Genomic DNA, 12,362 nt, shown 5'->3' on the forward strand with positions numbered 1-12,362 from the left:
ATCATAAATCATATGTAAAAATTGGTTCACAAAATTCCGTTCTGGCAATTTTTCACTTCAAGATGGGCAATGTCTTGATCATCGATCATGATCGCTTGATGGCATTGATCGAGGCTGACCGTCATGTAACCGTACGGGAACTTGCTGAGAAAACCAGCGCATCCATTGAAACAATACACGTGCACATCAAAAAACTTGGACTAGTAGAGAAGCTAGATGTTTGGGTGTTACATGATTGAAGGGGATTCACTCAACGCAGCAAGTTATTATTTGCTATTTGCACCTCAAACGCAATGAAGACGACCCAATTTTCAAAGCGAATAGCAGCTTGTGATGAAAAATGGATTGTTTGCAATAATGTTACTCGTAAACGATCATGGCCAAAACCGGATGAACCTGCTCAAAGGATGGAAGTTGATCTCCATCAAAATAAGGTCATGCTATCAATTTGTTGGGACTATAAAGGTGTGATATATTTTGAGGTGGTTCCAAAGAACCAGAATGTGAATTCGGAGGATTTAAAAAAAAAAACGACGAGAACTAGCGAGCCGCAAAGGAGCAGTGTTTCACCAAGACTATGCTAGGCCATACACATCTTTGGCGACACGGCGAAAATTATTAGAGCTTGGTTGGGAATTAATGTTACATCCACCATATAGCCCTGATCTTGCGCCATCCGACCACCACTTACTTCGATCGGTGCAGAACAACTTGAACGCGAAATAGCTCAGTTTTTTTTTTTGCCGAAAAGGACCAGAAGTTCTAAGAGAGAGGAATTATGAAATTGTCAGAAAGATGACAAAAGATAATGGAACAAAATGGAAAATATATTATTGATTAATGTTCTTTCATTATGAGAAACTAACTTTTTTGAAACGCTTAAAAATCCCAATTACTTTCCGAACAAGCCAATAGTTCTCTACTCGATGCATGTTCAAGAACACTTCTTAAAACTTACCTGCTTACAGTATTTTTTAACTGCTTCGTTTAATTTTTTGTTCATTCCAAATATGGAAGATATTCCAGCCGCACATCCCTGCACCATTTTTCTTTTGGTCCAAGAACAAGTGCATTACACGGCACCTGTTCTTGGACCAAAAGAAAAATCACATTCACGTGACTGTGCCTTATTACGTACGAAAGTATCACAATAACTAGACGCCTGTATAAGTTCATAGGTTCAATCGAATAAATCGTCTAAGAAATCGTCAATCTCATTGTCCATCGTTCTAATTGTCTCCTGAACTGGGGCTGTCCATGGATCACAACCAGATGTCACCTTCGCTTTCGTTTCCTCTAAAAAAATACAAGTTAGCCTGTCAGATAATTACTAGTGCTATTTACAGAACAGTGATTTGTGGGTTGCGAGAATATGTTTAAAAAAGGCAACAACATCACACCAACATGGGTCGTGTATTGCTTGTCGTGTTTTTAATTATTTATAACATTCTTTATTGGCAAACGAATACGAGACCCAACAAAAAGAAAACCGGCTTGTGAACAAAACTAAGAAACGATGAATAGAGGAGCAGACATAAAGAGACCGCCCGCCACTGCTTGCAAATTCCATCTCATTTACTCTGTTTATTAACAGTTAAGACATTTGCAGAAATACGCGACGTAGAATTAGTCTCTGAACATCGTTGAACATATCTGAAGTGAGTCTACACTAAGAATAGAAACAAACAAGACAAATTCTGCTCCTTCTTCTGCCATCCGCATATTTCTGACTGTAAAGCTACAGTCACAGTTTCACTTCTTATGCGAGACTGCTGCTCAAATACAAAAGAAGTGAAACTGTGAGTTATTCTCATCTTTTTCGTACTGACTTTCAACATATATTGAGCAGCCTAAGCTTAAACACTCAAAATCAGTACACAAATCAAAAGCGTTCAAAAAACATATGGAGATAATGAACGGCTAAAAAGCGTTTGCATTGAAAAACTATGTCGTGAAGCCATTCTGGTGGCGGAAAGAGAACCAAACAAAAGCTGAAGCTTCATCAATTGATACCCAACTTCTTTCCGGCCAATTTTTGAACAAAGAAATGAGAACATAACCATGCTAAAAGTTATATGTACATACAATAGCTGCTGAACACTGGCGCTTCTACAGAAATCAGGCTTATGTTGGGGTATATGGAACATAAGAGGCATGACGACACAGATACTTCCACAAAGTGCGTTGTTGTACGCAAACCTCTGGCAGAATTGAGAAATCAGATTGTTGTTTGATAAGCCAATGGTAAACTGATTGTCGCCTCTTGCTGTAGAATCGCTGCTTTGCATTTCTTTTTCAAAGTATTTTTAATGTTACTCGTGCACTGCTAATCATTTTAATACGTATGTAATTCATGGTTCCGCTCCGCAAGGTGGAGGAAGACGGAGGAAAAGAGGTTCTCACCAGGGAAATAAGTTAGCGTTTTTGATTGTAGCTTAGTTATAGCTAGTTACGTGTAGTAAAACTAGGAATTGTCCAATTTCCAAAGGTAATTCATATAACACGAAAGAATGCAATGGAAGAAAGAATGGAAAGCAGTGACATCAGCACAGGACTGAACACACAACCATTCGTACTGCAGCTTATCACACTATCAACAGCGCTATGAACGTTAGTGAAAGATTCGAAACTGTTCGCTTGATTAGCTCAGCTACATCATACTACTAGTAATAGAATCTATCCAGGCTTAGTTTGGGCACGAGACGCACATGTCTAGCTTCTACTCTGGACTCGAAGTTGAAAGGATTACTGTTTCATCTCGCGATCCGGCTACTGACAAGAAGGAGATTTCTTAAGATAATCAGCGCAACTTCATCCCGCAGCGCCATTTACATTCAATGAGAACGAAAACAGCACTTGTAATCAAAGTCTGCTGCCGTGACGTTCAATGGTAAGGTGCTGCGAAGTATGAAAGCAGAAGTCAAGAAATTGAAACTTTTCTTGTTTTCACTTTTTAAATCGAGCATCGCGGTAAGTTATTACGAAAAAATATTTGCGAGATGTCTCAAACATATCACACACATATCCGTCAATACGGTTGTACTAGTTCTCATAGTGTTGTTCTATTGGATGATTGAGACAAGAGAAAATGCACTACATCATGTTTCGCACATGGGTGTAGGGAAAAATCGACCTGTTCTCAATCTATTTTCGGCTCTAGCTTCATTTCCCAGGTCCCAAGAAATCTTTCTTTCCGAATTGATATGTTCTCCTCCATAGCATTAAAATCAGTGCTCTCCTCCCAAAAACCATATAAATAATTTCAATAGCACATGAAGTGCATGTATAAAATCAGTTGAATCGAATAGCTACACCAGCAGGAACCCAGGATAGAGGTGCGAGGACCATTTTTGAGATGTGCTTACATTTCCTCTTTTCCTTTTCAGATATATGAGTCCATTAACAATAAAAATACTTGCTAGTTACATGAAAACTAGATAGCACATAATTTGGCAATTTTCACAAAACATCGTTATCGATGACATGTTTTAAAAAAAATGACTTTAAAATCCGAGTGAGTCTAAACTTGACTTACCTTCACGTCCGTTGGTTTCGCTTTGTGATTCTTCTTTATTTTTCCGTTCACTCCCAGCTTCTGAATGAATATCTTTTTCTCTCCGAGACTTCTTTCTTTTCTCCGCTCTCCTTCGTTGCGACCCATAATTAAGCATCTCCGAGCATTGCCGACATAATCGCACTTTTACAAGGGTGTTTTTCCTTTCGCCGCTTTCAGAGTAACAGAAGTTCACCTGAACAGAATGCTTTTTCAACTAAAACTTAGCTAGAACTCCTCAAATGCAGCGTATTACGATAGTTCAGAACCGTTCACTAATAAATAGCGATAGGGAATTAGTTCACGACTCACGAAAATAACCATCAACACAGAACATAAAAACAGTAATTACATAAAAAGAGAAAGGGAGACAATGGGAATCAGTTATGAACACAAGAACGGAACTGCACTTTGCATGCACTATCAATTGAAAAATGAAAACACAGGGATGAAAAAACTTATAAATGGTTCAGATATAATATAACCTATCAAAATGTACTTCCATAAATTTTGCAACACAAAATTGTTACTGCGTAGTCTTAAATGGTGGCCACAGATTTGATATTGTAGTGGCGTAACAAGTGTTTATCGCATTTGAGCTCAGAGTCCTAATATTTTTTCGTGTTTGAGATCCAATACATGAACATATGTAGTACTCATCTGTAATGTATCATATCATATCACATATCATCATCTTTAATGTACCGAGTGCTAGAAAACTAGAAACTCCAGAACTTAGGCCTATTAAGTTTTCGACCTTCCTTTTCTATATCACATCGTTCGTGAAAATGACGGCTGAACTGCGACTCAGCCTTCTATTGATTATCAACTGTGAAGAAGTAGAAGAATCATGCTTATATCTCTATGATGACGCAAATGTCGATGTAGAACTCAGTCTGCGAGATAACACGAAGACTTGCAGAATTGCGTCGTAGCCTTCCTTAAAGGAATCATCCCACGAATCTGTGGAGGTACGAGTTTCAGGCTGGTAAGCCTATACCGGGTCGTAGACTGCGGAGAAGAAGGTGATTCCGTTCATCTCTCTGTATCAGTGTGAACGGACGACCCCGGAACGCTGTTTCTTACGAGGTCCTCTATTGCAGCGTGCTACCCTGGTGCCCTCCCGCCTGCGATTTGTCGAAAGCCCATTCGGACAAATCACAGGCGGGAGGGCGCCAGGGTAGCACGCTGCAATAGAGGACCTCGTAAGAAACAGCGTTCCGGGGTCGTCCGTTCACACTGATACAGAGAGATGAACGGAATCACCTTCTTCTCCGCAGTCTACGACCCGTATAGGCATACCAGCATGAAACCCGTACCTCCACAGATTCTTGGAGTCCTTACGCTGGCACTACATAAAAATCAAGTACAGGCAAGGAGCACTTGCTAACAATTAGATGTCCTCAGGTTTTCACTCATCGAGACCAAGAATAGCTTCTATTCGTTTCCTTCTACATTTAGGACGTTTATTAGTTCGCAGGTGACAATGTCACTTAAACTCAGACAAGTGAAAATCTTTTCGTATCCAGTAGCGTTCTCGCTTAGCTCGCAGGTGCTCCAACCGTATAGCTTGCACTGTCGATCGACTGTGAAATTGTTGCTACGACCATGAAATTCACAATTCTCAAACTCTAGATCGTAAGCGATAATGCTCGTACTGACACCACCGCCATACGACAGGAACAAAGCGCTGTCGTATGGCGCGACTATCCCAAACACTGTTAAGAATGCGGTGGAACTGCGGAACTTTACACCCCATATCTTATCAGATCAAATTCACGTTGCCAGTCGCTGTCCATTCAACTGCAACAAGCTCCTCAGTCCGCGCTACTGTGATATCTAAATATGCGGTTTGCAACACTGGTTAAAACAATGGTGGATTATATTGGTTCAACTTATAACGTCGACAAGATCACACCTTCTACTACCATGAAATTCAGAATTCTCAAACTCTAGATCATAAGCGATAATGCTCGTACGGATATCGCCGAAGCCCGCAACAAAGGAGCCATCCACGATGGACTCGCTGAAATCCAGGATACTTAGTTAGCAGGTCGTGATTGCTGATTGTCGGAGTTGATACAAACAGAATGATAAGTTTGAAAAATAATAAAATAATCTGACGTGTTTAGGAGATATCAGTGCACGACAAAACACACGTTGAATCGTTGTCAAGACCTCTGTAAACAGACGAACCTTATCACTGCTTCCACATTTAAGAGGAATCATCGATGCCATCAGCATACGCGGGAAAGGGCAACCCCATCAATGCATGAAGAGTAGTGGAAGCGGGAGATGGCAGCCCTTAAAAGCATCACCCCACGAATCTGAGGTGATACGGGATTTCAGATGGAGTATTCGTGTACAGCATAGCAGATTATGGAGAGGAGGGTAATTCCCTCCATTTCTTCCTAATTGCTGTAAAAACACGGCCCGGAAGATGCGGCGCGTGCACAAGGCTGGTGCGCTCCAATCGAACTCGTTTTAGAAAATAGCGCGCCGGAACGCCCGAAGCCGTATCTTCCGGGCCGTTTTTTACTCCAATTAGGAAAAAATAGACGGAATCACTTTTCTCTCCATAATCTACGATCCCGTATACGAATGCTCCACCTGGAATTCGTACCACCTCAGATTCGTGGAGTGATGCCTTTAAGCTTCACCTTGTCACCCTTAGGTAAAGAAACGTCCGATAGCTCTATGTCCGACCGCCGAAAATCTGGAGTTGTCTGGGACGTCGTATTCGATTCCATTCATTCCTCAGTCCTTCTCTGCTTGACGGAACGGTTCTAGATAAGACGTTGACAAGATCTTTCGAGGATTAACACAGCTAGTCAGAAAGATAAGGAAATCAAGAAAAAAATCCCGCAACGAGTATCAATTAATATTGGAGTGCAAGAGTGAGAACGCAAATAGGTTTGATGACGCCGACTACTTGACTAACTCTAATCAGGACGCTGCGAAGAAAACGTCTCCGGTCTTAATACCAAGGAGGAAGATCGCATTTGCATCTGCAGAGACGAGATTTCTGTGTGTCGTCCCTACTACTGGCGATCTCGGTCAGGATAAGCGTCTGAGAAAAAATTTGGCCCGTCACCTGAAAAATGTTTGAATGGACATCAATAGCCGAACAGTTTGAAAATGACGACAAGAACACCACTGAAACATCAACTGTGGCGACTCTCAAACTATTTGTCTGACTGCAGACACAAAGCAGTCAGTCCACCGAGTGTTAAGAGGTTTCGCTTCGTATCCAAGTGAAGGAAGGAAGGTCCTGCCGAGAACATGGAATGAGCGTGGGAATCCTTATTCTTCAATTTGGGAATCCTGAGTTCACGGCGATCATTAGTTCAGTGTGAATTGACGAAATGAGACCTCTCTCATAGAGCATTTATCATTGTCTTTCCGCTTTACAAGCCAACCGTACGTAGGTAATTTGAAATTATTGCAATTATTGCTTTATTTAATTCAGTAATTTCAATAGTACTCACTATGTATTTTTCCTTTCACAATTCCTTGTAACTATATAGTTCTGTCTCATAGCTAGGAGAGCGATCTAGGATGGTTGTCTGTGTCTTTATTAATGCCTGCATCGTGACTTCTTCAGGGCATGCTGGTGTCTACTCAGCTGTATCCTCCGGATAGGTAATGTCTAGGAGGCAATTACAGAAACACCAACAGGATCCTCTTTACCCTTCCTCTGTAGGAGTGAGGGGATTTCTTTCCAACTGTGCCATTGATAACACTATACGAGAAACAGTTGAGCAATTTACCGTTGACGTCGTTGTTACATCATCAAGACATCTTTCCCCGTTTTTATCGCCTTTTTATCGGAAATAGCTGCGGCCGACGTTCTGATGAATAAAAACAGATGTAGGTTTCCTTGAGAGATTCAACAGTAATCACGGGGGATGGACAACCGCTTGAAGAGGGCTGTAAGACGAAAAATGACGTCAGATATGAGAGGAATGTACATTCAACAAAGATGTGCTAAAGCCAATTTAGCCATTTCACCTCTCGATCTCGATCACATCAAGCACATTTTAGGATATTTTATCCGTCCACACTACATGAGGATGACCAAGATGTGATGCAGCTTAAATGGAATCCAGTGCTGCACGAGCACTTCACATAAACTGCATCTCCTAATTATCTTTAGTGTGTTTTGGCACATTTTACCGATTATTTATTTAGCTTCATGTCGTTTTGACACGTACAGGCGGGTCGAAATGACTTGAAGCTCGGTGCAGTTGCGTAAGAAGCTGCGCCCGAAAGGGTGCGATGGAGCGTAACGGTTAGAGTCAAGGAGGAGGAGCGGGAAACTGGGGCGTAGGAACTTTGCCAGCAACTCTCATCGGTGCACTTTGCGATAGCTCCACCTTGATCTCATCACCTCCATCGCGCCGCTTCGAGCGCACGCAACTGCATTGAGCTTCATGTCGTTTTGACACGATTATACATGAAGATGACCACGATTTTATGTAATACCAATACGGCGAAGATCCGGCAAACCTCAAACTTTACCTTTCGTGTGATTCACGCTCTGTTTGCCTTAATTGATCAGTAAAAATTAATAGTGGTAGTTTCTGTAGATGTTTGCTATAGAAATGATTTTTTCTTTCCCTAACACCTTTTTTTTTTTTTTTTTTTGAAGAAATTTAAGCATTGGGAAATATGCATGCTAGTAAGTACACAGGGATGAAACACAGCACACGTAGTTATCACGGGCACGAGACAGCTCACAACATCTCATACAGTTTTTGACAAGCTCGTCTGGAATTGCCGCCCCGTCACGCCAACTGTGCAGTTCCAGCGCTTTCTGGCATCGGTGCATCAATTCTACGCTGTTGGACTCGCCTCTACTCTCTCTGGAATTTCGTTCCGCATACACACATACACACATGTGACAGACCAAGCCCCTTGATATACTGCACAATATTTCTGCACACAACACTTTGCACTTGTCTCAACTCCTCTTAATTTGCGAGAAGAGACGCAAGCAGCCCAACCACTGACAATACACACAACATCTTCAAGGGAAAAATGATTCGGTTCTATGTGAACAAGCCACGCTCATAATGACATCTGCTGCCAGAATTTATCAATGAAACGAATAAAATTAAGAAGGATCAATTATTCCCCTAAGTAAAATCTTGACTAGCCGAATGAGCAATTTATTAAGACTGATCAACTTGATCGAACAACAAAATAAAATACTAGTCTCGAGAAACCGACCTCCCAGCTTGACAGATCGTCCTGAACGGAGCATTTTTTGGCACCACAAATGAAATGTCCTTTACCACTACGAACTTCAGCCTCTGTTCTCCATCTCATCGCTATCTTGTTCTTTTTGAAGTATGTCAGATCGATAATGCAGTACTCTGAACGAAGTAGTGGATTCATCATAGCAAACATTTCATCAATCGGTATGCAGGAAGAGAAAAACGAACCCAACTTCCTCGTGAGGCGTCTAGCGCATAGTGAAAAAATATATTATTTTTAAAGAATTGGTTCCATTCATTTAAAGGCATCACTCCACGAATCTGAGGTGGTACGGATTTCAGGTGGAGTATTCGTATACGGGATGGGAGACTATGGAAAGGGGGGGGGGGGGGGGTGATTCCGTCCATTTCTTCTTAATTGCCGTAAAAAACGGCCCGGAAGATACGGCTTCAGGCGTACTGGCGCGCTATTTTCTAAAACGGGTTCGATTGGAGCACACCAGCCTTGTGCACGCGCCGCATCTTCCGGGCCGTTTTTTTTACAGCAATTAGGAAGAAATGGACGGAATTACCCTCCTCTCCATAGTCTCCCATCCCGTATACGAATACTCCACCTGAAATCTGCACCACCTCAGATTCGTGGAATGATGCCTTTAAGAAAATCTTCCATTCAAGAGAAGGCGTATAGTTGGGTCAAAACAACATGAAGCACGGACGGTTGCGTAAGAGGCGCTAGAGCGTGGCGGGTAGGATCGTGTAAAGATCCTCGCTACCGCCAGCCATCTTTGCAGTTTGCCATGGTCCCACCTCGATTTCAACCGCTGTCTCCACCGCACCGCTTCGAGCGCAGCCGCTTATGCATCTGTCTGTGCTTCATGTCGTTTTGATCCGACTTTATCAAATCACACTTTTTAAAGGGAGAAATTAACCCTTTCAGTATGTAATTCAGCAAAATTAGCCTTCGAGCTTCTCTCTAAAACCGCCTTATAAAAGAAGAAACGGAATAAAGTTCAATTATGTTATGGGAAAGGTGAGGCAAAGGGATCTTACCCGCGCCCCTAAAGTGAAGCGGGTTGTCAAAGTAAAAAAGGTACACATTTATGCAGTTTCGAACGAAGCGTGGATCTCGGTATTTTCTGTCACCACGCATACGCATTACGCAAACAACGAAAATAAAAATTCCTAATAAATAATAAATAGAATACAAGTAATAATTAATGTAAATTTCTCCTATTTTTATTTTTTGTCTCTTTTTCTTTCCACCGCATTTCTTTTGTGCGTTCCTGTACACAGCTTTCCTATAGAATTTTCTTCTCTACGAGTGGTTTCCTCTCTTTGAGATGTTGTGCATTCTTTCCTCATTGATGAGTTCCAGGGAAGGCAATTAATGTCATTTATGATTCCGTTAATGGCAGTAACGAAACGGAAATTGTTTCATCCGTTTTTTTTACGGTCTTTTTTCAGGAGCCGCATCCTTACTCCTATGCTATTAAAATTTCAAGGTTGAGCATGCGATGGGACAAAAAACTTAAGAATCCTTCTCTGAAACGATACTATTCTGAAATTTATCCGAATGTAAATAAAATAAATCGGTATGACTGAACGAAATGGATCTTTCATCCACATGATGGGCATGTTTCATAGGATTCAGCTTTATCCGAATCATTTAACATTATAGAGAAATGCCACATTTGGATTTCGATATCTCTCGAAGACAAAAATTATTTGTCCGTATGGATAAAGGTGGACAACTCAGAAAGGTTGTTTTATAGTACTCGTCAATAAAAGAATGCCTAAAAACCATTTAACTACTTTAATCACTTGAATAGTTGTCCTAAAACAACGTTATGCAGAGAAGGGCTCATAAGCCAGCAGATAGGCCAGAAGCTAGCATTAAAGGGTGATGAGTCGTGTTAATCTAGAGTCACCAGAACAAAAAATCCATTTTTGGCGGTGGCGAAATCACTTATTAGATGAAGGGTAGCACCAGCAACAAAGAGATCATTCTACTGATAAAGATAACGTTCCACGTAAGATCATGAAAACTGGTCGCTACTACTTAAGCAGCCGTTTGCATGCATGTTACCACTTTCTGAGAAAATCATGACACCAACTTGAGGCGAACGAAGAACAGAGACACGTGAAGGAGTCATAAAGGTGAAAAGCAACGCTCACAGTGACTACGGCTACGAAACAGCTCCAACGTCCCACCTACCTTTAGCTACATGCACACGAAGTTGTTGCGTACCATATCGACGCCGCGAGACCCGGCGCCACCCATTTCTAAGCTATATGACGCCGACGACAAATTCGACGCCGGTAGACCCGTTATACTCCCTTTTCGAATTTCGCGACTGACGCACATGTGACAGAGTAAGCCCGAAATTATAAATAACCAGTCTGAATGTCCGTCTAAAGTCGGGAAGAAGGAAATAGGCACGCAGAGGAGTCATAAAGGTGAAGAGCAAAGCGCCCAGTGGTCACGGCTATGAAACGGCTGCAACCATTTATCTTTTGCGTCATGCACACTAAGTTATTGCGCACCAATCACCGGGTCCAAAGACGCCGTTGGACCAGTCCCCTTCCATAGGTATCTCGCGTCCACACCCGTCGCACCTTCTAAAGGTACCTGGCGCCGGTGGAGCCGTCGCACCCCCTTCTAAAGGTATCTGGCGCCAGTGGACCCGTCGCACCCCCTCCTATAGGTATCTGGCGCCGGTGGACCCATCGCACCTCCTCCTATAGGTATCTGGCACCGGTGGTCCCGTCGCACCCCATTCTATAGCTTTCTAGCGTCGAGGCACCAACTCGACGCCGGTGGACCCGTCGCACCCCCCTTTTTCAATTTCGTGACACACACACACACACACACACACACACACACACACACACACACACACACACACACACACACACACACACACACACACGTGAAAGAATAAGCCCGTTATTATATACATGATCATGATCATAATCATGACAAGAGAATTACTACAATCACCAGTCCAACAGATCAAAAATAGTCAAAAAAAAATTGGTCACTATGAGAATGGCGAACGATTCCGCAGACAACTGCTGTGCAACATTTGATCAAATCAGAATGCTAACCAAATGATTTCTGCAAGATATGATGTAGGGAAGACCTGCGACCCAATGTGGTGCAAAACAATCTTATCCAAATTCCCTTAAGACATCATAAAATCTGTCAATCACAATACCGGCAAACAGTCGATGAATCTCTTAAAAACAGATCGGTACAGAAGGCTACGTCGAAAGCAGACTTGGCCACAAACATATCAACAAAATCACCCCATCAAAGAGCAATCATGACAATTCCCGGCCAATGTACCAAATGTGTAGGGTGTGCGGAGACTCTTGGGATCTTTGCCCGTATCGTTCCGAATAAATAGGTGGTTCAGTGAATGGTTACTGCCACAACCAGACGACCACTCGTGAACAACCAAGGTGAAGTATATCTAACAAATATCAATATTCATATATATATATATATATATATATATATATATATATATATATATATATATATATATATATATATATATATATATATATATATACATACATATATA

At 41.8% G+C, this 12,362-nt stretch overlaps 1 protein-coding gene across 2 annotated transcripts in view; it reads right to left on the reverse strand.

Moving 5' to 3' along the window:
• Positions 1-1,180: 1,180 nt before the first annotated feature.
• RB195_018980 (uncharacterized protein) overlaps positions 1,181-12,362 on the reverse strand; it is a gene marked incomplete at both ends in the record, with an annotated part of 31,336 nt that continues 20,154 nt past the window's right edge. For both annotated transcript variants that reach the window (XM_064186627.1, XM_064186626.1), the window contains 3 exons: positions 1,181-1,296; positions 3,536-3,749; positions 8,786-8,931. In XM_064186627.1, the coding sequence (XP_064042507.1) occupies positions 1,181-1,296; positions 3,536-3,749; positions 8,786-8,931 (476 nt within the window). The remainder of the gene's footprint in view (positions 1,297-3,535; positions 3,750-8,785; positions 8,932-12,362) is intronic.

Source organism: Necator americanus, chromosome II (assembly GCF_031761385.1).
Source record: "Necator americanus strain Aroian chromosome II, whole genome shotgun sequence".
Taxonomy (NCBI): Eukaryota; Metazoa; Nematoda; class Chromadorea; order Rhabditida; family Ancylostomatidae; genus Necator; species Necator americanus.